General features: G+C 46.5%; 1 protein-coding gene across 5 annotated transcripts in view; it reads left to right on the forward strand.

Annotated features, from left to right (window-relative positions):
- RUSC2 (RUN and SH3 domain containing 2) overlaps positions 1–24,033 on the forward strand; it is a 53,254-nt gene that overhangs the window by 25,039 nt on the left and 4,182 nt on the right. For 3 of the 5 annotated variants that reach the window (XM_065740056.1, XM_065740055.1, XM_065740058.1), the window contains 8 exons: positions 11,253–13,334; positions 15,197–15,979; positions 16,476–16,676; positions 17,787–17,930; positions 18,942–19,018; positions 21,612–21,786; positions 22,509–22,614; positions 23,642–23,688. In XM_065740056.1, the coding sequence (XP_065596128.1) occupies positions 11,339–13,334; positions 15,197–15,979; positions 16,476–16,676; positions 17,787–17,930; positions 18,942–19,018; positions 21,612–21,786; positions 22,509–22,614; positions 23,642–23,688 (3,529 nt within the window). In that variant the 5' untranslated portion in view covers positions 11,253–11,338. The remainder of the gene's footprint in view (positions 1–11,252; positions 13,335–15,196; positions 15,980–16,475; positions 16,677–17,786; positions 17,931–18,941; positions 19,019–21,611; positions 21,787–22,508; positions 22,615–23,641; positions 23,689–24,033) is intronic. The other 2 variants (XM_065740059.1, XM_065740060.1) reach the window with 2 other exon arrangements.

Genomic DNA, 24,033 nt, shown 5'->3' on the forward strand with positions numbered 1-24,033 from the left:
ACTGGGAGACTCTGCCTTCCTGTCGGTTCTCAGGTGTGCAAGAGACTCCACTGTGCATCTGTTTACTCAGGAGCATTCCCACATACTGGTGCCAGTTAAAAAAACAATAACAGGATTTTTTTATTTTATTCATATATTTATTTTGCAGGAATTCAAGTTATCATGTGATGTTTGAGCTTGAGTATCATGCAGGCAACCCTGAAGAAAAGCTCTTGTGCTTCTAAATGTTGTCTAATAGAGATTGTCATCAATTAGACTGTTTCTCTGCTTCCTTTGGACCTCACAAAATGGGCTCTTCAGGTGCTACTCTTGAAGGGAGCTAGGAGGCTGTGCTTCCTACATAGTTAGACTAACCATGTCAGTTTTTTTAAACTGCTTCTTGTTAATCAAGGCCCCTTCTTTTGGTCTCTGTCTGGGTTCCCGTTTCTGTGTATCTCACATAGCTGTCCTTACAGATGTCCTTCTCTGCAGGGATAGTGGAACAACTGGACCACTGTTAGTGCAATTTGCTGTTCTTAGAAGTGAGACTTATTCCATTGTCTGCTTGCACTGCCTTTTCCCTGTAGACCAGTCCTAGGATCTTTCCCAAGCTGTAGAATCGAAAGTCCTCCTATGCAAATATCCTGTGGAGCTGTAAGTTTTGGGTCCCAAGGCACTGCTAGCAGACACTGAGCATCTTCTCTGTCTTTTCCTAGTTCCTTCTCGTGGTCTTTGGCTGGAGTGACATGTCTACCCTGAGGTTCAGCTTGCTGTAGTTGCCCTGTTCTTTACCACTTGTTAGCATGGAATAGCTGTAGTCACTTCTAAGGGATGTGTTTTCCTTGAATTTAATTTACTGTTATCAGTGACTGTAGCTTGACCCTTCAGAATAACAGCAAGTGGATTTCACCATGCATCTGTACTCTGTCATTTTCTGTAGCCAGCAAATTATGCTCTCATCTATCTTCAGTTGCATATTACTTAACCTACTGCTAAGATCTATCCTCTAGCTGCCAGTCTTGGTGTTTGAAATGGCCACTGAGGAGAGCATCTTCCTCACCCACATGTCTCCTCTGTGCCTCCATTCCATGTTGTTTGCCTCATTTTCATTTCTGCGAACACTTGCTGTTTATAATTACTGTGTTTATAATACACTCTGAGGTGGTGGTTACTTCTTGTTACTGTAAGCCTGACAACTTTCTGGTTCCCTTTTGCATTCCTTCTTTGTTTCCATTCTTTCCTGCCTTTCACAGAGGACTGGGATAGAAGAAAGGTGAGACTTCACAAACACTGAGATCTTTCATTCCTTGAAATCTCAGCTCTCAGTACAGTAGGGCTAGCCAGTCTGTGGCACAGTAAAAGAAGGAGAGGAGGGATGTGTCTGAAACAGCCTACTAGCTGTGGACACGAGGTTAGTTAAGACACAAAGGTGGCAACACGCACCACATCTCATTCAGTGTGCTTTTCACCATATCTTGTTGAGGCACCGATAGTGGTCAGTAGTCCAGTAGTTACTAATTCTCTTTACTTGGGCTGGTGACTGCACAATCTTTACAGACCCTAAGGAAAGCATCTATTTTTGTAACTCACCCCTATCAGGCCTTGTGCTACCGACATGATTTGATATTGCAGGGTGAAGAAATACTTGCATATGAAGCAATGTGTTTGTACTTGTCCTGGAGTTGTAGAAGGGTGATTTTCCTCTTTAACAGAGGATGTTCTACAGACAGTATTTTGATCTACCTTGTTGTCTGCTTTCCCCTTAGCAGAAGTTGAGGTTGAAAAGGAAACACCACAAAAACTTTTTAGTCTGCTGATATAAAGCAAAAGGAGAATCTTCTTTGCTGGAAGGAAGCTACCACACCTCACTGGTTAAATAGGGCAAATTCACCAGACAGTATTTCTTTCAGCACAGACATTAACAGCTACTGAGGACTGCGTTCTCTCTCAAGTGTCCACAGGCAGAGTTTGCATGAAGATAAGCAAAATTTCCCACACACCTACTCCAAGAGTTTGTGGAATTTGAGGGGGCAAAACCCCGCAGACCAAACTCCAGAGTGGAAGTTCTTGGAAGTGAAAGTCATTTCCTCAGAGAAAACATACGTGAAAGAAAAATGCCCTTGTTGCTTCTAGGCAAGTCTTTTTGTAAACCTTGAGTTTTTGAGCTTGATGCTAACTTAAATTATGTGTATAAGACTGCAACATAATAGTCACAAAAATACACTTTGACAGGTTCCAAATGATCTGTCATTAAACTACAAAAAGTACCTGAAAGTAACACTGCTCATGAGAAATTTTATTAGGTGAACATTTGTGTTTAAATATTAGGGTACAGAACGTAGAAATGGAAAGTTATGGTACAGTGTATTTTACCACTGATAAATCAAGCAGAGGACATCTCACTGTTGACTTGGAAAGTGTTTGTAATTAGTCACCCCAGCTCAGAGTGGTGACTGCAGGCTTGGAGAGAAATGAGAAACTTCTCAGAAATCGGCACAACGTCCTGGAAAATTCTCATAAAAGGAGTGACTGAAGAAGCTGGAATTATTGTGTCAAATGAGAAAATGTAGAGTTCATTATAAGAAAAGATAAATCTTCTAGAGAAAAAAGGCAATGATTTATGTGCTGCCCAGCTTGTAACATGGAAATATTCCAGGGAGTTGATAATTATTTGAAATTAATAATAGGAATAATTTTCATATACTGTGATTAATTAGCCCATGAATCTTGCTGTCGAACTTCAAAGCCCAGCAATATTCCCAAATGGCTCGACATTTTTGTGAATAACATGATTACCTGGTTTATTTATAATACGTACTCAGAACAGAGGTTGCAGAGTTTTGAAACCTGGATGACTTGAAGCCATCTCACTGTGAGGGTTCAGCTGTGGCAAATCCTTCCTCACCACTTGGTGCAGATGCTTCTTCTCAACATCTGGTACAGAAAAGAGACAGCAGCTTCAAGGAAGATTTCCACATGCGAGCATGTCCTATCTAGAAAGGTTTGGGAGCCTACAGTCTTGAGGTTTGTCCTCTTAAGCATCCTTGAAGTGGTTTAAAGCAGAGTAATGATAACTCTGGTGCATCCCCAGGAACTCCATCGTGCTCCGCCAGTACAGTGCCAAGGATCATCCCTATCTGCTCTCCTTTTTCTCCAGTAGAGTAGGTCTATGCATCCTTTGCAGCCCAGCATGACTTTCCTTAGCAGAAGACCTTGGTTAATCTAGGGTTATCAGATTTAGTTCATTAGACCCTTAATGCCCTCTTGAGCCCAATCATTCCAAGCCAAATTAGCACATGAGCTGTCTTCTAGAGTGTTATCCTAAAATAAATGTCTGACTCATGGCAGCTGATTGCTGTCCTGGCTGGAGCTTTATGTGCCAAGTTTGGTTTGTATTGCCAGCCCCTGTAAGGGATAAGTTTCTCCGCTCAGAAGAAAAATATGTGTAATCATTATTTGTGACTGGTCTGCTTCGTAAGTATTTTATGAAGGTCTGGCTTGCCTTTTATTAGTTCTGTTGCATGGAAAATATTCTGTTACATAAATTAATGCTGTGGTTTCATCCAGATCCTCTGAGTTCTGCCTCATCCCTTGAAAATGAACACACAAGTGGAAAGAGTCTGATGTCTGGACCGTGGAAATCTGGTATATGAACAGGATGAAAAGCCTCGCACTGCTCAGAGGGGTGACAAATGCAAAAAAATGTAATGCTCTCATTATCCTAAACAAGGATAAATAATGAAGATAAATGTTGTATGCTCTAAAGAACCGACAGACAGCAACAGCTATGGCATGTAACTAGCTGTGAAGCTCACGAGTTCAGGATGTTACAGGGTCCAAAGGTTCCAAGAGTTCAGAAAAAAATTGGATGCTATCAGAGATGTCAACATATAGCATTAATATTGTATAAGCACCCAGCCGTCTATGGAAGGGTTATGAAATGTGCTTCTGGACATAAGGCATTCTCTAATGGAGACTGCCTGTGTTAGGAAGTGAAAGTAGAGCAGCTGATCAGTTATTTGCCCACTTTCAGGTTATTACACGTAATGCAGAGCTTCTGAACTTTGCCACCAAGGTGAAGGATTAGGCTGCACTGGCCATCTGACTCAGTCCACAGACTTCTGTGTTCCCATGTGGAAAATAAACCTCCTTGAGGCTGTTGATCTACAAAGGCTAAATATGTTCATCTGTCCCTTACTTCTTTCTCCAGTGTTTCTGAGCTAGTGGCAACAGTTGCCTTAGATCTTGTATTTCTTGGAAAAAAAAAAACCCACAGTGTTCTTGGTAGACTCATTTTGGCCGGGAAGGTTGTGTCAAGGCCTACTCTACAGTGCTAAGAGCAGCTTTTAGTCTCAGTATGCAGCTAGTGCTAGGAAGGGTTAAGCTTCCTGCAGTGTTGGCAGGAGTCAGCTGTTGGGCAGAGCTGTTGTTTGAGAAACCATTTAGATATGCAGTGTGAAGAGAAACATCTGATAAAATCAGCCTGCTGCTGGGATGTTTTTCTGTTTGTGTTTTCTTTTGGGGCGTCTGATCTGGTTACACACAGTATGTACTAAGTTCTTTGTAAGACTGCATCTTTTTAAAATAGTCAATCTCTGCAGGTGCAGACATTCTGTCTGGCTGGCAGAACTGATCTCCATCACTGTGGGGAAATGCCATAGCGGCCTTGCTTCTCCTTTTCACATGGCTACCTAGTCCTTGTAGAAAACCATCATACTACTGCCCTGTCTAATTCTGAAAATAATCATGTGAGGGTTTCCTGACATCTGTAGCTGCTTTATTTATGAGTTGGTGGGAGGGTAATACCTTAGTTATTTCAAGAACTTGTTCCCTCTGGAGTATTCCTCCACTCACAGCCGAATGCCATATCCACATTTGTTGCCCATTCTGCTTTTGCTGTTTTACCCCTGCAGCACACCCCTGAGCAAGAGTGGCTGCTAGTTCACATTTGCACATAGCAAAGTTACAAATATGTTGGGAACAGCTTTGTCATCTTGTCATAAACAGTGGAATTGAATGCACCCTCAGCAGGTTTCCTGATGACAGGAACTTCATCAGGTTGTCCCCCTCTGGTCTGCCCTTGTGAGGCCCCATCTACAGTACTGCGTCCAGGTCTGGGGCCCTCAGCACAGGAGGGATGTAGAGCTGGTGGAGGGGGTCCAGAGGAGGACCATGAAGGTGCTCGGAGGATGGAGCACCTCTCCTGTGAATACAGGTTGAAGGAGTTAGGCTTGCTTAGCCTGGACAAGACTCCAGGGACAGCTTATTATGGACTTCCAGTACTTGAAAGGAGTTAGAAGCAGGAGGGCAACAGGCTTTTTACACAGTCTGATGGTGACAGGACAAGGAGGAATGGCTTTAAACTAAAAGAGGGAAGATTCAGGTTAGATGTTAGGAAGAATTTATCAACTCTTGAGAGTGGTGAGGCCCTGGTACTGCTGCCCAGAGCAGTGTTGTGCCCCATACCTGGAGGCAGTCAAGGCTGGATTGGATAAGGCCCTGGGCAACCTGAGCTGGTGTGGGGCAGCAAAGCCATGGCAGAGAGTTAGAACTAGATGATCTTTAAGGTCTCTTCCAACCGAGGTCATTTTCTGATTCTGCAATCTTGTATGCCTCCAGGCACAGATCACAGAGCCAGCTCTCTGCATAAAGCTGCAGACATGGTCTTCAATCTCTCATGTCTGTACAAGGAGCGTGCTTTTGAGGCAGCTAGCTGATAGTCAGGCTATGTTCACGCTGTGCCCTGGGGAAGGTGCAGCTAAGAAGTTAAGACCGGGTATTTTTTGTTACCGATTCTGCCTAGCAGTTTCGTTTGCTGATAGGATTTTTTCATATCTGGATGGGTTTCTGAATACTTTGGGAATCACATAACAGCCAGGCACCAGTGCCTAGACAGATCCATATTTCACAAAGGAATTGTGTAATTTATGTTTTTGTAAAATCTTCAATATGGTTTTAGAGTGCTGATGCTCTAAAGGTGCTGTGCAAATGTGGTCCCTCCTCCTGCTGCTGCCACTAGAATGTGATAAGAAGGATATACTGTGTTTGGAGTCTAATTCAGCAGCAGTTTCAATGCAGTACTAACAGCTAGCAACATTAGAGTCTTTCATCTTTGTACATTTGCATATGCTAATTAGAAGCATATGCAGTGGGGGCTGGGGCAGAGGACAGGCTGAGGAGGACTGGCAGATTCCAACCCGATCACATAAGTCAGGTCATGCAAGTGTGCCCTGCTGAGTGCCACGTGCCAGCTGATGAGTCACAGAGCAAGAGAGCACAGATATGGGAGAATCGGGTGTAGACACTGTCCAGCCCCATGGCTGCTGGTGTAGAGCTGCTACATGAGCTATTTCTAATGTCTTCTGTAACTCAGAATGCCCAACTCAGCTGGGACTTGTTTTCCTCTGACTGGGAGGCAGTACCTGCTCATCCTAGTTGTGTCACTTTGTTTGGTATGCATGTACCTACTGTTTACCTTTATCTCACTCACCCTGTCCTTCCTGCTGGCAGGCTTCTCATCCCTGACCTGAACAGCTCCTTTCCATCATGTGCACACTGACCATTGCTTGCTACTGTTTCTTTTCTAATCGCAAAATAATCCTTTGTATTTCTGGGATGTAATTATAGTGGACTTAGGCTGTCATGGAAACCTCTGGAAAAAAAAATAAAATAAAAGCTGAGGCTCAAGCAGCAGCTTTGCGGTGGAAAGGGAAGTGGTCTTTTCAGGCAGTTTGCTCAAGAGGATGAGAAGGGTAACCACCTTGACCTAAGGCAGACATTTAGGAAACCTCAAATCCTCGTGTCTTGCAGCAGTTAACACTGTTAACACTGAGTCCTGGAGTATTCACTCTGGGCCACCCACAATGGCCACCTTCATTCTTCTCTCTGTTCCCTGAGACAGGAAAGGAGCAGTGGAGGCTTAGGATGAATCTAACATCTGCTATTTCCTCTTAAATCATTTATTTCATTAAACATGCTAGGTGATTTATTAAACCACTTAATGAAGGTGAGAATTTGGCAGTTACATTAGGCGTCAGTAAATGAACAAACAGCTCATCACACCCTACAACAGCTTACAGACTCCCCGAGTCTTTGTATACACACTTTTTATGCTCACCTGAAGGTTCATTCCTGTCCCCAGGCCACTCATCCTGTGGTCCTTGCCCTGTCCTCATCATGCTGCTCTCTGAATGCCTTCCAGCTTGCTAGAATTTTCCAGTGGAGGTGATTTGTGCTTTTTTTTTTAAACCATTCAGTGCTTTCTGGCAGCTTTCAGAGCAACAAAACCAGGGCAGGGATGAACTGCATTACTGGGATGCTGGAAATGGTGTTAGGACCAATGAGCAGCCACCCAAGCCCTGAGATCCCCCATGCTGCCTGTTCTGCAGAGTGGCTGGAGAGAGGCTTTCACTTGGGCTGTTCTCTTTTCCCTGGAGGTAAGCTGACAGAGAACAAACTGGTTCTCTCTCTTCCCGTGGAGCAATGAGAAGAGGTCTGTATTGTGCCTTTGTCTGCAAGCTCACAAACTGCTGCTTTTTGCAGCATTTTTGCTCACCTTTGTTTTGCAGATCTGTATAGTTTCTTCAGCCATCTTAATGCAAATGCCCTGTAGGAGTCAGGGATTTACATGAAATAACAAAAGAAAAAACAGCTCTAATAGTGAAGGATTTTGGCCGACGCGTCTATTAAACCAAATGCCTAGCTTCTAACCCTGTTTTTCCATGTTTCACCTTTCCGTGACTTGGTTGTTTTGTTTTATCTGTGGGAAGATGATGATGGCTGAAATTAAAGCCATTCAGAAAGAGGCATCAAGAGCCCTCACAGTTAAAGGCTTATATGGGGCATTCAGTTTTGTAGATGAAGTGGCAGAGGTCTGCAGAAACAGTAATCTGTTCAGAAAGCCAGCCCTCCAAACAGCCAGCATCTCCTCCAGCTGACAGTTCTGATCATCTCTTCTTCCTTCATGTTATATATTCAGTCTCTGTGTACTGAAATCGTATTTATTTCTGAAATCTCTGTTCCTCCCTGCTATTGTGTTACATATTATGAGAAAACCTGTGTCACTGTCTGTTGAACCCAACCACACCTTGTGGGCAGCTGCCAACAAACTCCAAAAGTGTGACCAGAGAGATAATTATGGGATATACGTGGAGGAACGCAGTGACTTGCCACATCTAGCACATCAGGACTTGGAAGTAACACTCTGATGGCTCTTGGCGCTTTCTCAGAAGCGTTACTTCAAAAGCCAAGGAGCTGCACTAACTGCCCTCAAATTAGCACATCCTCAAGCCTTGTGGATAGGGCAAAGGAAAGAACTGGGGGCCTTGAAAAGGACTTGTAAGGAATGAGGTGCAAATCCTGAGCAGTGCTGCATTCCTGTTATCCGCAACGTGCTGTTTCCTTTCTAAAGCCTGATGCATGATGACAAGCAGCTCTCAGGTTGGTGCTAAACCACCCTTTGTTGCTCAGCACTCCTCTCTCTCTGCTTAGGTAGAGCTTTGCTGCAGCATGGAATTTTTTCTGTGTGTATAACCAAGGGTACAAACATTGATAATTCCCTACCACTTCATGTGTTTCATGAAAATCTGTTCTCTGCTTATCATTACCTTAACTGTAGAGAGGCATCTCCAGATAATGAGGTGTCTGAGCTGACTGAATAAACAACCCATTTTTCCCCTTCAGCTGCAGATGGTGTCAGTGTGGAGTAGATAAAGAATGTTGATACTTGCAGTCAAAATGGCTGTTGCATCTCGAGTCATAGTGCTTCTTGCATGCCTTCCTGCCTTGTGCTGCTTTGGCACAGTTTTGCAGTCAGGAATTATTGCTGGATGATGCTGTGTATGCTATTGTGTGTATAGGATTAAGCAGGTTTAGGCACTCTGTGGGCTTCTGCTACGATAATTAAGAAGAATGAACTGATTTTCCTAAAAGTGTCTGGATGCAAAATATGTATCCCTCCTTCTGAAACCTCTCACTTGCAACAGGGTGGGATGGTTTTGTAAAGAGCCAGCAGAATGTGAAACTACTGTGCTTGCTGGATTTTACAACCCAGCATAGATTTCAACCTACCACGCCCTAAACAGAAGAGAGCGGATCCTTCTGCAGTCTTCCAGAATCAGAGAGAGGACTGTATGGCCAGGGAAGAATGGGTTGAGAAATTAAGGATCCTTGTGATGACAGTGCCACAGTCTAATCTCCCTGCATCCCTGAGACAGGAGGATATCCTAAGGGAGACAGTGATATCTAGGGCACAAAAAAAGTCCTGCATGTTCCTAGGGAAGCTGTCAAAATGGCTCCTGGCAGGAGCTGGCAGCATTTTTCCTGTGATGATGGCCCTTGGAGCCATGTGCTGTCAGTGCAGGCAGAGCAAGCATTCATCTGCTGCAGCACCTGTGTCCGCCCAGGCAGCCTGTGCTGCCACCAGAACCAGAGAGCTGGGCAGAGCTGCAGAGAGACAGATGGGAAATGGCTTTGTGTCAGCTTGCCTGACATTTTGCTGTCAAATGTTAATGTGTGCCTATGCAAACCTTGTCCTCCCACAGCAGCATCTGCAGCAATGTGAGGTGTGTGCTGCTTGGCAGGGCTGGGCAGCAGATGGGTGCTGGTGCTCTAAGCAGCCATTTCCCACAGGCAGTGGTGATGTGCTTTAGCAGTGAAGGGTTTGGTTGTCACCGTCAGTATCCACAAAACGATGATGCCTTTCAAGCTGTTGAATTGTGGTAACACTCAAAACACAGCAAAACCATGTGGAGAAACGTGATCTAAGTGTTACAACCAGCTACCAGGGTAGTAACAAGGGAAAAAGAGGTCTGAATGAGCAGATAAGTGCTGCAGAACCAGAGCTAGCTTTTCACACAGTGATGGGGGATAAATGGGTGCTCCTGCTGCTATGTGCACCATCAGTGGTGCACAAGGTTCATAATGGGGCAGGAACACAGCCCTAGCTGTTGAACACCATTTTCAGTATGTCTGTGCTAGGCACAGAGCCAGAAGCTGTTGTTACCGATGGCGGTTCTTGAACAGTGTGATCGTGGGAATCCCTAATGTACAAAATCTCCTCTCAGGAACCAAACGGAGAACAGACTCATTCCTTTCAGCCACTATGGCAGAGGCTGTGGGAAAGGAACAGAGGCTTGTGAGACAGAGGAGTCAGTGAATGAAGAGGGAAGGGTGATATAAGCGCTGAGAAGTCTATAGGCAGGAATAGATTAGGGTTGCAAAGTAGTTCCCTGGATGCGGTCCAGATGACTTTTCTGCTTCAGAGCCTAATTCTAGGTGAATCGTCCCAGCATAAGCAGGTGTGAGGGTGTGCTTGCATCACACGTGGGTCTCTGGTAGAGTCTAGCCTGATCCACAAGACTTGTCAGCTCTGTAACACTGCTGTTAGTATCAACTTCTACATCACTGGATGTTTGCTGTAAACACTAGTTCTGTTTCCATCTTTCTGATTTTTTTTCCTGCCAAAACATCCTATTACGCGTGGGAGAAAATACTTTGTTTGATCAGCTTTATTTTAGCATCTTTTAATTGCTATTCTTATGCCGTGAAGCTGAAAGAACTGGAGCTCTTGATCTTTCCATAGAGCTGTCTCATTGCATGCAGTGTTCTGATTTCATTTATCCCACCCCCTCTGCACTCTTACGTGCCTTTGCAGCTCTGTTCCAAGTCCATTATCACTTTGTAGTCATGAACACTGTGTTTATGTAGACAAAGACTCAGATGCTGTTACCGTCACTTGGAAGTCTAACAGTAATGGCAAAAGACCTAGGGTCCTGGTGTCCAGAGATCACAGTGTGCAGTGCCAGGATGCTGTGAGCACTGAGGATGACTGGGTGGAATAAGGGATATGAATTGCTGACCAAGGATGTTTGGGCCAGAACAAGGGATTGATATGTGAGACCCTTAATTTAGTTTTGCATCCCTCAAAGAATACCCTAGGTCAACTTTTTTTTTTGAGGTTTCTCCCTCCCCTTGGCACTTTAGCTGCCCTTCCCTGATCTTCTCTGTATTGATTTCTCTGAAATGTAGGAGTGCAAAACAGGAAAACTCTTTCCAGACTGTCCTGAAAGCTCTTGCTGGTTCGTCCTCAGGAGCAGCTGGGGAAAGAGAAATGACTGTGTTCCCTGTTCTCCCATGTCTCATGCTGATGAACATCTTCCTCTAGCTTTATGACAGTCTGTTATTTACTGAACGTGAGATCAAACAAAGGATGCTTTAAATATTCACTGCCTTAACTGAGAAGTGACTTCCTTTGCATTTCTGTCTCTCACTAGGTATCTAAATTCCCTCATGAGAAGTGTCCTACCAATCTTTCATGTGCAGGAGCACTGGTCCATGGGTAGCAGCAACAGCTTAACTGATGTCCCGAAGAGCATTCCTCACCATGGATAGTCCACCAAAGCTAACTGGCGAGACACTGATTGTCCATCACATTCCTCTTGTGCACTGCCAGGTCCCAGATAGACAGTGCTGCTCTGTGAACAAAAGGACCAACCCCTTCTGTCAGCCAGATCTTGGCATTACACGCACCTCTACCCTTCCAGAAAGAGACCTTTCACAGACCGACTCCTTGGTGTACAGCAGCTTTCTCCAGACCTCTGAATCCTCAGCAGAGACCTCAGACAACAAAGAAAGCAAAGCAAGGGACTTGGTTGTCCCTACTGCCAGTAAGCGACATAACCCTTTCTTACTGAATGAGGGTGAAGAGCTCAGCATCTTTGGGGATGACTTGGGTCAAAAATCTTTCCACCTTCACAACTCCCTTGTGGGTGGCAAACCTCCCTTTCATCTGCATGAGCTGGCCTTGCCCCCTTTCCATCTCCACGACTCCAACCACATTGTGAAATCCTGGAACATGGCAAGCCGTTCTGGTGTGGTAGATGGGCAAGAGGACAAAATCAGCAGTGATGATGTCCAGAAGAGGAACAATGTGAACAGATGCCACCAGGTCACGGAGCGCATGGAGCTGGATGAATGCAGCTGTAATCGTGGCAGCTCCTCCAGCTTCTCTTTCGATGGTGGTGACCAGGAGTGGAATCAAAATACAGGTGAATCACTGAGGAATCATGACACCTTGCATAGCCAGACATGCAGCTGTTCCAGCTCAGAGCTCCAACACTGTCGCTGCTACAGTTCATCAAGTCAGTCTGAAGTGATTGACCAGCAGATGGGCTACATCAGTGACTCTTCTTGCAACAGCTCCGATGGGGTGCTGGTGAACTTCAGTGCTCTCTACAATAAAATGAATGGCCATTCTCGATCTAACCTGAATTCAGCCAACCTGTCCTGTGACTCTTCCATCTGCAGCCACTCAGACACAGGAGCTTTTTACTTGGATTTGCATTCGTCACCCACAGAATCCAAGATGTCTTGTGAGTCGCATAACCCGGAGAGTTCAGGGAAGACGTGTGAGTGTCACAGTTCCTCCTCACCTGTTCTTGATGCTAACTGCAACTCCTACCACCTCCATTGTGAGCCTTGCACTTCAGAGAGCTCAGACCTCACTGCCTGCTTCCAGAGCCAAGCACGGCTTGTTGTGGCTACTCAGAATTATTATAAGCTAGTCACATGTGACTTGTCTTCCCAGTCATCCCCCAGCCCTGCAGGATCTTCCATAACTAGTTGTTCAGAAGACCAGACCAAAGGTAGCCCAGCCCAGCCCACTGAATACTATCTTTTTAGAAGACCTGACCTGAGAGAAGAAGAAGGCAACGTGGAGTGCAGTGAAGAGGAGACCAAGGGAGAAACAACGGAGAACATGATTGAGGGTCAGGTCTATGTGAACGTATCACCACCTAACCTCAACACAAGCCGGCAACGCTCCAGAAGCTATGATCAGAACCTGGACAGGAGTCCTGGTAACAGGCTGGGGTCTTTGGAGCGCATGGTGAGCTGTCCAGTTAAGTTGAGTGAAAGTCCAGCAATACCCATCCAGAGTTCCCCACCGAAGCGAGTGACATCTTTTGCTGAACTTGCTAAAGGCAGGAAAAAGAACAGCACCTCACCACCACTCCGGTGTAGTGGAGATTCCTCCTTGGAGTTCTCCCCTATCCCTGAGACACAGCGAGACTGCCCAACCTTCCTTGAAGAAAGAGCTCACCGCAGCCAGAGTCTTCCACCCATGCCCTTCATCCATGGCCTGAACCGGAGCTGTGAGGGCTTCTGTTTGAATCACCCTTTTGGGGACAGACAGGCTTTGTGTTCCACCAAAGACTTAGGACCCAATGAGACCGTCCCCAGTGGGCCTGGGGCAGGTGAGCAAGCCTCTCTCACCCTGCTGACGGAGGCAGATGCCAGCTTCTCAGGTAGTTCTACCAGTGGCCATGGACAAAGGGATGTTAGAGCTCGAGCAGACGGTAAGGAGACAAACGAGGCAGAATGGAGAAGTAAAAACAAAAGCTACTCTTCGGGACTAGGTGGGAGCAGCAGAGGAATCTGCATGGTAGTTGGAGACCAGAGACTGCAGTTTGTTTCCAAGCCTGCTTTGTCACTGGGACAAAGTTCTGCTGTGCTTATTTCAGACCCAGATCACTGCATATAGCTTGTCCTTGTGTTTCTTTAGAAAATTGGGGTTTTCTGCAAACCTGTCATGTCGTGTAAGTGGGGAAATTACATTAGCACTTAGGTAGTGTGCAGCTTGGAGTTTTATCTCATTCTGACTCCTTTCTAGGGCATGGTACTCCCTCAGCCCATGACCTGCTCTTTGCTACCAAGACAGAGATTCACAGATGCTTGTCAGAGCCATGTTCCAAGCAGACGAAGAGAACCACTGAGTACTTCTTTAGTCATTCTTTTCTGAATCTGTGTGAGATAGAGTTGGGGAGGGAAATGGCATAGCATGGCTCAGAGAGCTTGCACAGTCTCTGCCAGCTTTTACAGTATGAGCCATGAAGGGATTAGAAAATCTGTGTCTTTGCCTGGAATGTCCTCACTGTATCTCATAGTATGTAGTACTGCAGCAGAGGTTATTCTGGAAGGGCACACAGCCATTGTCAGGGTCGTTTTCTCTGCACCTTCTGCAGAAAGCCTGTAGTACCTGATTTGCTTTCCACGTTTATCGTGACGTTACATGTCCTGGTGAAAAAGCTGTGAAACAGTTCCTTAAGTGGTTGAGGTACAGCCATTTCTCCAGGAGACCTCTCTCTCTGCTCTAGACAGTTATTGTACCTGCTTCACAAGTAAAAGCCAGTCCAAAATGGAACTCTAATCAGGCTGCTGCAATAGATGTCCTCTGATGTGCCAAGGGTGAGCCATTTAATGCCCTGCTGATTACTAGCAAGGGTCTGGAAGAGCATTGTGAGTGCAGGTGTGGAAGAGATTTTGACCCTTGAATCGAGATTTTTTTATCTGTTGTCCTGGGTTTTTTTTTGATCCTTTAGCATGAACCTAGTGCAGAATGGCAGGGAAGGCAAGTCTCTGCTGAGAGAAGGCAGCTATGGGAACAGCTGAGTTGCAGAGAGAATGTTTGGATGGAGCAGGAGCTACTTAGGGAGTGGGAGGAACAGGCGAGCAGATGCTCTCAGAGAAGTATATCCTACATCCCTGGCTGCACTACATTCCCATGCACCAAAACAGCAAGGCTGTAATTAGAGCTGTGCTGAAAACTCCTGCCAGCAGTTGGAGGAGGCAGAGCTGCCTCCCTCCAGCTCAAAGCAGCATGCAAGCTTAGATGGTCTGATAAGGGACCAGAGAGAAAGCAAGTCCTGCTAAATGCTAGCTATAGGAAAGGAGGGCAGGCACACCCCAGGGGTGGGTGGGGAATACTTCGATTAACATCTGTGGTGCTCATAATAATTGTGGCAGGTTGGGTAAATTCCCAACACTTGTGAGAGGAAGCAGTCCTTTGATATATAAAATTCTGTTGTACTGCAGTGCATTAGGCTGTGTCTTTGGGCATTGCCTGGACAGAGGCAGGTGCCTGAGGCCCTGGCTTCTGCTGTTCAGGGACAAAGGAATGGGGGAAGGGATGACCCTGTCAGGAGAGAGAAACTCCCAGTACAGCACCCTACTGTTCCAGACAGCTGTAAACAGCTGGAAATTTCATTTGGAGCCACATGCCCTTACCCTGCCAGTTCATGGCGCATTTAGCACTGGTCTCTAGCTCATCCTCTTCCTCCAGTATCTGAGAGCATGTTCTCTTTTTCCTAGGATCCACCATATTCATGACAACTGTCACTTTGCCTGCTCTCACATACTGTCCCCTTTTCTCTCCCTAAAGGTGGAGGCACAGACAGCAAGCCTGTGGTACGCTACAGCAAGGACCAGCGTCCCACCACACTGCCCATCCAGCCTTTTGTTTTTCAGCATCATTTCAACAAGCCACCCAAGGCCCGTGCTCTGCACAGCCATTTTGCCTCCAGCCTTTCTCAACTCTACAGCTTGTCCAGCAACCGACCTGCCAGCCAGCAGATCTCCTCCATTTCCCAGACCTCTGCTGCCTTGGCAGAGCAGTCGGCAGTGGCAGGGGGCCAAGCCCATGCCATGCTCCTGACCCAGCGTTCAGCTGATGGAGCTGCCTCTCTCAATGATGGCTGTATCAAGAAGCCGGCCCCTGAGACAACTCGACCATCCCCACTGGGCAGTTACTCTCCTGTGCGATGCAACGTGCCTTTCTTTCAGAGCGTGGACTCCTCTTCCTCGCCCACCACTGAGCGAGCTGGAGAGAGCCAGCCTCCCAGGAGCAGGTCCTGCCCCATCTCTGCCAGTCTGCTTCCCACCAGGTCTTCCCCTGCTGTGAGTGCCATGCAGCCCACTCAAGTCACCAAAGTTGATGCCCCGAGGCAAAATGAGAACCTCAGGTCGGTTCCCAAGAAAGAGGCACCTCTGGAGCCAAGCCCACCATTCTCTGAGTACCGACTCCACAGCAGGTCCACCCTGCCCCTTTCACTGAATAGTGTGCCCATGAGCCAAGTGAGAGCCCAGGCAGATCCCCACTGGAGGCGTGGTGGTGAGACCAGCAGCTCTGGTCCTCTGAGCAGCATGGGAGGACGGCCCCTCAATGGTAGGTACCCATGCACTGGTATCACCTGGTGGAGAACTTCTCCAGCTTCCTGGCTATGGACACTCACCATAGCACTACCCTTCCTACAGCCACAACCTGGGCCAAAATTGCATCTGGGTGTTGCAGCACCCAGTAGCCCCCCTCATCACTCTACCTGTGAGCTAATAGCATGTTCCTTCAGACCTGACTCCTACACAGTATTTCCAAAGGGGGGTGTTGATCTTCAAGTTCCCCATGCCAGATAATGGCACTCCAAACCTGCTCTCCATGTGCCTGCAGCCACCAGGTTACTCAGGCTTCTGCCCTGCTGTGCCTGGCTGTGGCCTCCTTCTGTATGTACGTGCTAATGTCCTGAAATGTCACTGGACTTCAACTAACTTGCTGTCTCTCTTTTTCTGTTTTTCTCCCTTCTCATCCTTCTCTCCCTTTTTGCCCTCCACATCCTCCTGTCTGCTCGTGTCTTCCCACGTGGTGCACGCTGCCTGCGGCATTGTAGCGAACCACCTCTCCCCTCAAGCACTGAAGTGGCGAGAGTACAGGCGGAGGAACCCCCTGGGCCTGGACCGTGTTTCAGGGCTGCCCAGCTTAGCCAGCAGCCTAGACAGGAGGCAGCAAGAGCCCTGGCTGAACCGGGGCAATCCCATCTTTGAGTTCCCTGGCTCTCTCAACACCAGCCATTTACACTGCAAGCTGAACGGTGCGCACCACCCTTCTGCTTTTGGGTCTGGGGGTGACCTCAGGGCTCAGATTCAGTGTCCCAGCTATGCCTGGCCTCATCACCACTCTGCATGCTCTTAAGAATGAGTATTGATGCATCTACTCACACTGGGGCTGTAGTGTACAAGAGGAAGGTGAAAATTGCTTACTGGTGGGTACAACTTCTCAAGCCCCTCTTTTCCATGAGCTGAGAGCAGTCAGGTTTGACTCTGAGCTGGATTGAAGGGACAGTGCAAATCTCAGCAAGTGCTCCTGGGCTGCATCCAGCTTGTAGTTCATGTCTCACACTGGAGTTGTGGCCCTTGAAAATCGTGTGTCTTTGCTCATCTGCGCCAGTCCCATTAGCATGCTAGATGCTGGGCTGTAGCTCTCACATGGCAGCTTGTCAGTGCTTTGCCATTAAGATCTTCCCTGTCTTCCAGAAGCTGGGCAAGGGCTGAGGTGAGTGAGCTGCTTTTGGTTGAAGCTTTGAGAGTCTTCCAGGAGAAGCAGTAGGGTATGCAGGAGGGAGAGTGTCTTCATGGACAGGTCCAAAGCTCCACACCTCCCTCTGCCAACCCAAACAGCTTCTCCATCCCTCTTTTGTGGGAGCTGAGGAAACAACCTGTAGGAAAATGAAGCATTATGAAAGAGCATTCACAGAAGTCTTCCTTGGAAACAGAGTCCCTCCCAGAGGACAAGCAGGAGGCATGTTGTTTATTGCTTGTGAATGCCCATGTCCCACATAGGGATTCTCTCTGCTCTTTCTGATCAGCTTACCTCCCTGCTGTGGCTACCTGCACTGCAGCCCTGAAGCTAGTACGTTAAGATTCTCTTTAGCACAGTCACAGAAGGGTGAACATCCCTCAGCATCTTACAGTGCTCAGAGTCTCCCAGACAAGATGGAGCTACATGCTAAGTCTGTTGTGGGGTTCAGCTGTGGGGCTGAACATGTGTACTGTTTATGGGGAGTAACAAGCCTGTAGCTTTGTTGTTCCAGACTTGGGCAGACAGGTGGGAGGACTCCTGGTGCAGCTTGCTTCTGGGAAAAGTAAACTATATGGGAGAGGCTTGAATTTAACTCTTCTTCTCCCCTGTCTTGGCCATGCAGGACAGTCTGTGAGGCAACTCCAACTTACCTACACTGACTTCTTCCCTGACTACTTCTCACTAGCTGAGAAACCCCCTGCTGAGTTCTGTCTGTCCCCAGATGGCAACACAGAGTCCATCTCTATCGACTTGCTGCAGAAGAAGGGTGAGTCCATGTGTCTCTTGTGGCAGTGGAGGAGAATGGAGTGTAGCACAACATAAGGTGAACAGTGATTCTCTCCGTCTCTTCTCTGCACACATAATGATTTCTTTCCCTGCCTTCTTCTTCTGTAGAATCAGAACTAAATGTTCCCCTGGACAGCCAGCACATGTTCATTTTCCTTTGCACCACACCATATGCTAAAAAATGCTTGTCATCTACTTGTTCCAGGAAGTATGACAAGAAGGAACCACAAGAAAGTGTAAAGAGAGCAGGCTGGCACAGGAGCATGAACCTATGGCACAGCATGCTGCCATCCCATTTCAGTATACAGAGGTAGACCTGAGGATCTGTGTGGTGTTGCAGATGAGCTAGCCTGAGCTTTAATCAGTTAGGTAAAATGTCTTTTGGGTCCTAAAGGTGAATATAGCTTATATAACAGGGTGGGAGAAAGGATTTCAAAGCAGGTCAAGATGTGATCATGATGGCTGCTGACAGCTGCCTCTGTTTCATGTCAGAAATGAGGGATTCCCATGCCTTTACCAGTTGTGTGCTGGTGATTGCTAGATGGCAGCTTCACAATTCCACTATTAGTCTTGCATCATGGTGATGCAGATGTCAGATTATCCTCCACTGGCTTGTTATTGATCATCATTATGTAGCTGCTAAATATGTTGTTTCTGCCCTGCTGTTGCCTCAGAGCCCATCTCTGGTCCCTCAAGAAGTGGTATGTGGAGGTGATGTTTCCATATGCTGTGGGAATATTGACAGGGTGTCTTGTCCTTCAGCCCCTTCTGAAAATCGTTGAACTGTCAGGCTGATATATGAGTGCTGGAAGCAGCAGCTATAGATTTTCTGAGGACTTAGGACAGGCTCTGCATGTTTTTGGCAGTGAGGGGATCTGTGCTGACATGGCCTGGAAATGCCATGTCTAATGCCTGATTCCTTTGTCAAATGTTTGGTCTGAGTCTATCCCAGAAGCCCCTCAGGCAGCTCTGACTCTGTATTTCCCTCTAGGTCTGGTGAAGGCAATCAACACTGCCGTTGACTTGATTGTGGCTCACTTTGGAACCAGCAGGGATCCAGGGGTGAAGGTAGGTCTTGTTTTTCTTACAGCTTTTTACCATCATTAGTGAAAGGGAGAGGATGGAAAAAGGCTGTTTCTCCATTCTCTTCCAGTTCAAAAATCGAGGGCCATCATATAAAGCTAGTAGCAACAACAACAGAACAAAAAATAGTTGATGGTACATAATGCAGCAGACAGTAAATGTGTGACAGTTCTTGCTCCGTGATGTTAGGGATGCTAGACAATTACATAGTTTTGGAGGAAGACTGGAAAAATGAAGGGAAGAGAACTTCACTGATGTCTACTAAGCACATAGGAAGCATGTCTACCTTAGGTAGTTCCTGAGTTGAAATTAGCTGTAGGCATTAGCAGGGAGTACTAAATAAATTACTCTACTCAGGGTGTTTCTTACTGTTGTGTTTCAACCCAGCAGGCAGCTGAGTACCACAGTTGTTCACTCATTCCCCTCCACCACTGGGATGGGGAGAGAACTAAGGGGAAAAGATGAAAAAAAAATATTCAAAGTAGAACTAATGGGTTGAGGTAAAGAGATAATCACTAAGGTTTACTAAGGCAGAAAAGGAAGAGAAATGGAAAATAATATTAATGGAAATCATATATATATTTACAAAACAGGTGATGCACAATGCAACTGCTCATCACCTGCTGACCAGTGCCCAGCCAGTTCCTGAGCAGCAACTGTCAACTGTCTTTAGTTTTAAAATTTATTTGCATGATGTCATGTAGTATGAAATATTCCTTTGGCCAGTTTGAGTCAGCTGTCCTGATTCTGTCCCCTCCCAGCTCCGTCTTCAGCCCCTTTGCTGGCAGGGCATCATAAGAAATTGAAACATCCTTGGCTCTGTGCAACACTGCTCAGCAACAACTAAAACATCAGTATGTTATTGGCATTGATTTTCTCCCAAAGCCAAAACATAGTGTCATGCCAGACATTCTAAAGGAAAAAAATAACTGCCACAGCTGAAATCAGGACACTTATGTACTTACTTGTGGTCCTTAAGGAGAGAGAAAATACCAAGCTATCTGGATTTCTGGTAAGATGCAGTACCCCAGCTCTTTTTTCTCATACAGTGGAGAGTTATGTCTGCCTACTCCACCCATCCTCTGATTCTGTTCTGACATCTGAGAGCATAGCACAGTGTTCCCAATCCTTTGATATATGACAGGGCTTCATAATAATAAAAAAAGCATTAGTCATTGCCCATCTAGGGCAGACGGTCTTTCCCTACGGCCATTACCACAAACTCACTAGCATCAGACTGTATCTAGGATGCTCATGGGACTGATTGTCTTTGCTTGTGTCTCTCTCATCTTCCATTTCTGGAATAACACAGGCAGAACAAAGTTGCTTGTTTGTTCCTAAAATCTTTTCTCTCCTGTGATACTTAGCATTGTTTGTGCTGCCTCCTTTCAAAGCAGAATAGTCTCCTTGAGTTGCAGGGACTCAGGGGCAGCAGTGTGACTGTTTGGAGATTACAACTGCCCTGGAGTGCCATCCCCAAGAAAAAACCTGACTAGGACAGGTTCCAAGCTCATTCAGTCTTATCACAGAGCCAAAGGTAATTGTCCCTAATTACAGCTGTCACTGATGCAGAGATTGCTGTGCAGTGTAACTGGAGCTGGTTAGATTTCTGGTTTATGAAAACTTCACTGTGATTTTCCTGTACATGCTGCGTTGCTTTGGGAAACAATGGCAATATTAGTTCATTACTTTACCTGCTGGACAGCACTGTGGTTTGGTCTGAGTTTTCCTTATCTGTCAGCATGTCAAGGGCTGAGCATTCACCTGTCAAAAGGCAGCACACATCCCTGACACTCTGATGTTCAGTGGATCTGGCAGGATTATTCCTGATGAAAAAGTTCAATCTGAGTTCAGGACCTTTGTGGACCCATGCCAACTGGCCAGTGTAATTCCAGCTCAGCTGGTAAAATCTGTGCCCTGAACACAACTGCCTGGGACCACCAGTATGTGCAAGGTCCAGGGCTGACGTCTTTGGATTGACCTTTGGCAGCTAAAGGATTGCATGCAGCAGAATATATCCCCACTCTGCGGAGGCTGGGCTCTCAGATGCTTTTTCACCTCATCTTCAGTTCTGTCCAGCTCTTTTGCCCTCACTCTGTTTATTTATAGTAATCCTCAGGAATTATAGCTCAGCTTGTCACTGTTAAGTGTTCCTTAACCCCTTGGTGCTGGAAGTTTGCTACTTCCTATTTCTAAAATAGCAACATGAAAATCTTCTATGGCAGCAGAAAAAGCCCCATCTCTTTCCTTCCTCCAGCTGTAGCCTTGTTATGCCCTTGGGGGGAACTGGGCATCCCTTCTAACTAGAACATCCTCTTTCTGAGCTGAGATATTCTTTTCCCAAGCTGTTGCTTCGTCCCAGCCTAGGCCAGACCTTGCAGAGTGCAACCTAGAATTGGTGTCTGAGGCAGCAGGGGTGAGGGAAAAGCTCCTGTTCAAGGAGCTGGCTGAACTTCATCATGGCCTGGATATTGCCTCTTGGGTGTCTGTAGTAGGCAGATGGGCGCAGACTGTTTGCATATGTTTTTACCATGCAGAGCCATTACCAGCCCTCTCTTTGTTGTCTTTTCTCCCTTAGGCCAAACTCGGGAACAGCTCCGTGAGCCCCAACGTGGGGCATCTCATACTGAAATACCTGTGCCCAGCTGTCCGGGACATCCTGAGTGATGGGCTCAAGGCCTATGTTCTGGACATGATCATTGGCCAGAGGAGAAACATCCCCTGGAGCGTGGTAGAAGCATCCACCCAACTAGGTAAGAGAAGTGGACAAAATAAAAAAGAGTTTCCTTTCCCCTCACTGAGTTTCCAGGTTGTTTCTAAACCTTCATCTTTAGCCCTGCACAGCTGCAGGTATACTAACCTAGTATGTAAGAAGATGTGCTAATACTGCTTGTTGCCCCCAGGTATGCCCATGACACCTGCACCCTCTGCTAGTATCAGTCTGTACCCTGGATTTTGGCAGTGGCAACCATCCAGAAAGACTCCGTTCTGAACTTAGAGATGGCAGGTCCACACTGATTTCTGCATAAAGAAGAGCTTACATCCAGGGCTAGGAAGCATCCTGCACTGTCTGTGGCAGATCTCTAGCTCTAGGATTATCTCTGATGGCAGATACCCCAAATTATAATCCATGCCCCATCCCCACAGTACTCTTTTTGCGTGATGATTCTGAGCTAGAGACCATGATTATGCCTGAAATGTGGGAGGCATTCCTGAAGCACTTTTGTTCATTGAAACTCTAAAAGTTTTGGAGTGAGAGCCTTAGAAGGACCCATCTCCTATGTAGCACTGGAATGTAGGAATGGAGTGAACTTATCCTGATGACTGGTGGAGAGCTGTCTGGGTATGGGAGGCAGGCAGTACAGGCATGGGAGGTCAGACACCTTAGGTCTTTGCCTGAATGCTATTTCTCATGATGCTATTTTGACTTTGTTAACCACAACAAATCTCAGTATTTCACATTTTTTTATCATAGGCCCCTCTACCAAGTTGCTGAACAGCCTATATAGCAAGATCAGCCAGTACACGGAGCTCACCAACCACACCATGAGGTTCAACGCGTTCATCTTCGGCCTCCTCAAGTAAGCAGGCTGCACAGCACTGTCCAGGGCTGGCAGCAGGTGCTGCTCCTTGACTATAAACAGGCAGAGTTGCCAATGGAAAGATTTAGGAAACCTGGGTGGCAGCTCTCCAAGGTTTTCATGAGAGAAGTTAGAAGCTGTGAGCCTCAGGGAACTCCAAAGAGATTAAAACTTATTCTAACTAGGCTGAGGCTGAGGTGAGCTGGCTGTAGCCCACTGAATAACATTGTCATCTTGTTCTGGCCCTGAAAGGTTAGGTGCAGAGAGTCTGTCAAGCTTCACATAGGGATAAACATAAATTATGCATAATTGATCCTGAAAATCCAGTGTCACTGCTTCCTGTGGTTGCAGTGAATGCCAATGCACAACTCTCTGAAAGCCCTGGTATGGGACTCAAGTCTGATCCTTAAAGGCTGGATGAGAAGTGTACACGTTACACTCAGTTTTAAAGAGAGAACGCAGTAGAGTTCCATCTCTGTGCCTATGACATGATGAGCCCTATCAGGATACTATTTCCTCACTCCTATGCAGTGATAAGGATGACCTTTAACACTGACAGTAGAGTCCCTAATGTCTCCAAAAGGGGGGGACTCCTAGGAGCAAGCTTTGCCCTGCTCATCCTAGCCAGGCTTGCCCAGTTCTTGGTGCAGGTTACCAGCATATTTTGGGCCAAGCTTGAACAACAATCTTGTATTTGTAGTTGGTTTGTCTCTCCTTTATGAGTGCTTCTCATAAAACTTAACTTTGCCAAAGGTGTAGGAGATAATTGGCGTGGAAGCTTGCTGGAAGCCTGGCTGTTAGATGTTACAGTTGCACAGGGTCTCATTGTAAAGCAAATAGAATGGAGCCCTTACAGGCTGTGTGGTCAGTGAGTGCTGATGGAAGTGAGACCTTTTCTATAAGTCCTAATGTTCCAGGGCTATGCTGTGTGCCTTTTTCCAGCCACACTTCTAGAACAGCAAGGATGAAGGGGATGAGTTAATTTTTGCTTTTTCTCTCCTTCCCTGACTGTGTGCTCTTTCTACAGTATCCGTTCCTTGGAATTCTGGTTCAACCACCTCTACAACCATGAAGGTAAGAGGCTGTGCGCTATAGAAAGGACCAAATTCTGCACGTTATGCATCAGAGACCTGAGCTCTGTGTCATGTTTGTCTCCTGCTGGTCTCTCAGCCTGTGCTGCTCCCTTCTGCTCTGAGCTGAAAGATTATACTGTATGCAGTCCTGGTGTAGTTGTTGCTGGAGGGATGCCTAGTTAAAGGGAGAGAGTTGGAAGTCAAAGCTCTATGCAGATTCCTCCACCTGAGCTGTGGAGAGTCTGATAACTGTGTCCTTTCCTGTTGCAGCTGGTACACAAGGCTGTCAGCTGCAATACAGATCACTCAGTCCTACCCTCAAGAGATCAGTCTAGCCCCCACCAAT

This window comes from Cyrtonyx montezumae, unplaced genomic scaffold (assembly GCF_038088225.1).
Source record: "Cyrtonyx montezumae isolate F1298 unplaced genomic scaffold, pur_monq_1.0 scaffold_25, whole genome shotgun sequence".
NCBI classification, from domain to species: Eukaryota; Metazoa; Chordata; class Aves; order Galliformes; family Odontophoridae; genus Cyrtonyx; species Cyrtonyx montezumae.